General features: G+C 33.8%; 1 protein-coding gene across 1 annotated transcript; it reads left to right on the forward strand.

Moving 5' to 3' along the window:
• Window positions 1-419: 419 nt before the first annotated feature.
• Window positions 420-2,709, forward strand: LOAG_11886 (hypothetical protein; the record flags this gene model as incomplete). The annotated part of the gene is made up of 6 exons (XM_003147405.2): window positions 420-542; window positions 932-1,067; window positions 1,333-1,429; window positions 1,737-1,893; window positions 2,147-2,246; window positions 2,642-2,709. The coding sequence occupies 6 exons, from the start codon at window positions 420-422 to the stop codon at window positions 2,707-2,709; spliced, it is 681 nt and encodes a 226-aa protein (XP_003147453.2).
• Between the last annotated feature and the right edge of the window lie 3,290 nt (window positions 2,710-5,999).

Genomic DNA, 5,999 nt, shown 5'->3' on the forward strand with positions numbered 1-5,999 from the left:
TCTCTCTCTCTCTCTCTCTCTCTCTCTCTCTCTCTCTATAATGATGATTAAATCTGAGGGAAATGTCTACAGTTTAAATGAATGTGAAATCAACACGTTGCTACTTTGCGTGTCTTCTGAAACATGGTCGTGGAGAAATTTTAAAATCAGCTGATACAAATAATGATCATATTGAAAGCAGCTTTTAATCTGTAGGCAGTGCATTTTATCCAATCGACTTCTCATATGCACTGCTGGAAGACGGAAAATGTCATTACGTTGAAGTAGAAGTGAGTGGTTGAAGTTTAATTTTATCCTTAATGGATTATTTCTTTGAGAAATTTATTTCAATCATCAGGAAAGAGTTAACTAATTCTATTTAAATTCTCTTCTAGGTAAACTTTAATTATACAAATTCACGGTCTTGCCGAGAAGCAGCAATGTTTGAAACAAACTACATGCCACTGAAAATTTTTGCATGTCGTTGTCGCACGGAAGTTAGCTCTAAAACACCATGTGATGAAAAACTTGCAGTAAAAATACCCCGTCTAGCTAGAAGTTGGGTGAGCGGCTTTTTTCTACGATAAAAAAAAAAGCTTTTATTTAATAAAAACGTTCACAAATATGAAATATTTAGTACAATGATATTATTAACGTAAAATACATCAAGAAATTTGCCACTGCATCTATAAAGCATTGTACATTGATTCAGCTAAATAGGTAATGTTGTACTTTGAAACACTTGTCATTAGCGGCGGTATCGACTAATATTAAGACACGATAAAATGAGGAAAGTTAATTGAGTTTCCTAAAACAATGAATCTTTCCTTGCGGAAAACAGAACTATATAACTTATTAATAGCATTTAAAGAAATATTTGTAAACTATGATGACTGGATCTTAACAGTTCAACTAGCTTTTACCTCTCCAAAAATTAAATTAAAAATTTTAGCCCTTAATGAATTTAACGCAATGTATGCGGTATAATCAACAAAGACTTCAGTATGTAACACATGGAGTGGAGAGAGTGTTTCTCACATATACATCCTATTGCTACACCGAAATGACTTTAAAAATGAATGAAAACGGTATCTGTAATTTGCTTGATCGGTGCTTTTATTATTATTAAGAATATCTGACAAGGTTAGGCCGATACACTGATATTGGTATAATGTTTAGATGATTTGCAGAATGATAATGAAACTTTTACGGTACATTCTCATCTTACCTTAACGAAATTATAATTCTAGTGAATTGTTTAAAGTTAAAGAGATTTGAACGTGTAATGTATCTCATATATCCCACGTTGATATAAAAATGTCATAAGTTTAATGGAAAAATAAATTTTTCCAGAAGTAAAATTTGATGTGTCAGGTGGTGCGGTGACTCATACAATAGCTAATAACGCTGGAAAACATCTGGATCATATCGCATACGCCATGTGGCTTGAGTAAATTAATGTTTGCTTGGGGTGTACATTAACTTATCCACCTCGATTATATATGTATATCGTAGGTCAGTGCGTAAGCACCAGACACTTTGTCTGAGATACGATCTGTTATGGAATTTACTTATGGAATCGGGCCTGATTTGTGTGTGGATTTGCTCGGAATGAACTTGTGCTTGCACATCAATGATCCATTTTCCCACACAAATATTCTATTCTTCATCCTTTTTCTTTGTAAATCGAGAACCTTTTGCTCTGATTGAAAAATTAGGATTGAAATCTAAACTTCATACGAAACTTGACACTTAAGGACAGGATCACTATCATCGCTTTGCACTTCAATCCGGAAAGGGCAAGCATATTGTTTCTGCCGTTCGTACAATAATCATGGCGATGCATGTAATGAATATGTGTGGGAAAGAGTGAAATTACAGAAAATTCTAATCAAACAAGAACTCGATTTTAAGGTATTCGAAAAAGTATCTTTTAAAAGTTAAAACATCGGAAAAAGTATATCATAATCTGCTTGAAGTGGAAACGGAATTTTCTTTAATTGTTAACAATCAGACTTCTTTTTTACTCGGAAAGCTACTTTGATGGAATGATGCATCTTTTATTAAACTTAATTTTCAGTTACTGCCTTTGTTATAACTTGGATGCTTCATTTTCATTCAAGCAGAACAAGCATTCCATCAAATTCAAAGAGATGAGGAATTGCAGATCCGTAAGGAATATCCGAATACTCTGTCAGATCATTTAGTGCGGAAAGGAGAAGCATGGTGTCATTCTCCTAATGTTTATGGAACTTTGGACATTGATGGTAAGCTTAATTATCTCTTATTATATCCATTCATTTCTGAACCACTTGTTTTTTTCTTAATTCAATTTACAAAAATGTTGGTGATTATAATTATATTGTAAATTAGGGATTATTCAAATTACGGCTGCAGGTGAACTCCATCCATAGCTTTACTTCTAAAACCATTTATATGGTAAAGTACGGCACAATTTAATTTTCCGTAAAGGTTTCATTACAACCCTATGTGTATATGAATTTAATTTTTTTAATTAAATTTCGTTCTTCTGAATTAATTTTTTTTTTTGTTGATTTCTTGGAGCATTGCAATTATTGGAATACTTCCTCAAGAAGAGCTAAAATGATATGATTTCAATTCTACAATAACTTTAAGTAATGAAACTGATAACTTAGTGTAGAAGAAAACGAAGACGTTATAACGAGTGGAAAATGTGTTCACCCAAAGCAAAAAATGTGGGATGGTTAGTTTTTTTGATTTCAGCCGTAAAATTTAGTGTTTATAACATATGGGTTCCCTTTGTTTTGTTTTTCTAATTCTTCGAAAAGAATCTCTTGCATTTCTAAATGGGAAAAAAGTTCAAACAAAGTTTCACTTAATACTAAGTTAAAACTGGTTAAAACTGATTAAATTGTTCAGAACATTGAAATATTTTTCACATGATAAAAAAGAAATCAAATGACGAATCAAAAGGACAATTTGTATTTTCGATAGAACTTTGATTTAAATTTTTGAGCTAATGATAATAGAATTATCCAAAATTATGGATGAAAGTTCTAACAGAAAATGTATTCATTTGTTGAAGTATTCATTCCTCTCTTAAATATTCAAAGTATTCATTCCTTCATTTCCTTTAAAATATTCATTTCCTCTCCCATCTTGTCCAAGTAGCATATAAATTATAGCTTTTAATTTACTCACTAATATTAGAATCTAATATTACATATTTATTTATTATTTAAATTTCAAGATTCATATTCCATTACTGAGGCTAGCTACTAAGCATTCCTCAAAATACACTTCAAAAACTATAAAATCTTGCGGACTTGATTAATTCAACTTCAATATAAGATTCTAATCTGATTTAGCCCTTTTTTTTTATTTTTTTTCTTGTTCAAACTGCATAGACTTTTCTTAAATTTTCAGGTGACAGTATGTTCTGTATCGAAATAAAAGCTTTGGAAAATAAGTGTGTTGCAAGGGTCAAAGATACCGAGCATCCCCAGGGAAATCATTTATTATGCTGCTGCAGAAGTAAATGTGAAACGGTTGGATTTATTATTCAAACATTGGCGAAGGAAATCTCAGATAGTTTTGACACTTACTAATCATTCTGTAATTCATTCTATTCAATGAGACATCCATTTCAATTTTGTATTTCAAGGATTCCATACCAACTTATAATGTCAAATAAAGAATATTATCCGCAATTTCATCTTTGTAATATTGAAGAAACCTCTCTTATCAATTCAATAATCAAGTCCAGTACAAAATACGCGTGCATACTGTTGAATAAGGTTAAGCCGAAACAAAGTGCAAATAATAAGTGAATGAAAGTAGGAGAAAATTAGGGAAAAAAGTCAGGAACATCATAAGAGAATAATTCATAAGAGAATAGCAAGTTTGTGCAGAAGCTACTTGCATGTATTCATCGAACATACAGCAAAATGGTAGTTTATAATGCTCGAGTTATGCTAATTTCAATGGCTTCGTGAAAAAGGCAATCCTCCCAGAGATCCCGAAATTCCAAACGAGAGCGTTGGCACTATTTGATTTGGGCTCGCAGTTATCATTCATATCAACTAACTTAGCAGAAAGGCTGCACATTCGAGGGGTGGAAGACGAGAGATTAAGTATTGCTTCGTTCGGCAATAAATTACCGAAGAAATGCAATTCAACCAAAGCAGAGGTTGGTGTAAGAATCGGAAAGACGGAAATCATAATCTGCGAGGTTAACATAATAGATTACCTTACAAATAAACTGGAAGTGATCGCAATCGACGATAAAAATTATAGAACTGATAAAAATATCAGTTCTATAATGGAAAGAAAAAACTTAAAAGGGATAGACGGTTACTGGAAGCAGTGTGAAATACTCATTGGCGTCAAAGACTTAATTAAACTAGATGGAGTGCAAGAACTGAAATCAGGATTCCTGTTACTCAGGACAAAACTGGGACCAATGCTAGCCGGAAATGGTTATATAAATAGTATTTGCAAAGCAAGCGCTGAATCAGTAAACTCGAAAAGTGTAGCGAAACAAGACGGAGATACCAAGTTTGCTGGCCTTGGAAAGACTCAAAGGATAAACTAAAAAGCCATTATGGACTATGCTTCGGACACCTTAAAACCTTGATCGGGAGACTTCAAAACAATGAAAACATACTTCGACGGTACAACGAAACGATTCGAGATCAACTGGGGTCAGGCATAATTGGGGAAGTTCACCATGATATGGATCAAGAGGGTGTAATTCATTATCTACCTCATCATGAGGTAATACCCCCCCATAAAACCTATAACGAAACTCAGAATAGTCCTGATGCTTCGGCGCATCTCAAGGAAATAAAAAGTTTAAACGAAGTCCTATATCGTGGACCTATCATGCTTCCAGATTTAGTAGGAATACTATTGCAGTTTCGAATGATGAAAAGTGTAATCATAGCCGACGTTGAAAAGGTGTTTTTACAATTGGAACTGCATCAGTCCGACAGGAACTGTACCAGATTCCTCTGGATAAATAATATCAAATTTGCGGCTACCGAGGAAAACCTGAAATGCTATCGTTTTAGAAGAGTTCCTTTTGGAGAAGTATCATCACTGTTTTTGTTAGCAGCAACACTCAATCATTATCTAGAAACGATCGGAAGCCAGACAGCACTAGAGATCAGGAGAAATTTATATGTAGATAACGTCATGTTGTCAGCAAACGGAACAAGGGAAACCATAAATAAATATCACGAAGTGAAGGATATCTTTAAGAAGGCGGCGGTGAATATTCGCGAATTTCTTCCTAATGACCAAAACTTCAATAAGGCAATGCCAAAATAAGACAGAATCGAAGGAGGCGCAACAAAAATTCTTGGGATCACTGGATAAACGATAAAAATACAATAAGAGTAACGCTGAAACCATGGATCGAACATGAATTCACCAAACAAAGTATCTTGCAATATGATCCTTTGGGATTTTTAGTCCCCATAATGATTCAGTTCAAACTATTCCTCCAAAATTTATGGAAAAGAAATAATTCTTGTGATCAAATCGTCGATGAAGATGATAAAGAAGCATGGCGATCTCTTACAAAGGAATGGCTCGCAGACATTATCGAGATACCGAGGTTAGCTACAAAAAAGCTCTCAGATCAACAACTCCATGTCTTCACGGACGCATCAAGTGTTGCGTATTCAGCAGTTGTATACATTTTAAACAAACATGTCGACGAAAGAAATAGCGCAATATTTTTCGCCAAATCAAGACTCGCTCCAATTAAAGGTATGATCATACCACGGCTGAAGCTGCTAGCAATACTTACTGGTGTACGAGCCGCCAACAAACAACTTTGTTATAAAGTAATTGAGTATGGAAAAAATCGCAGTGGTGTCATGGTCGAATTCGAAATGTGCATTACACTGGATACAAAATCGATCGAAATTACTACCCAAATTCATACAAAACCGAGTAAAAGAAATATGAAAGGTAAATTTTTCATTTCGATATGTACCAAGGCGACTAAAAGACTTTCTCCCGTAAAACTT

The sequence above is a fragment of the Loa loa genome (assembly GCF_000183805.2).
Source record: "Loa loa unplaced genomic scaffold supercont3.138, whole genome shotgun sequence".
Lineage (NCBI taxonomy): Eukaryota > Metazoa > Nematoda > Chromadorea > Rhabditida > Onchocercidae > Loa > Loa loa.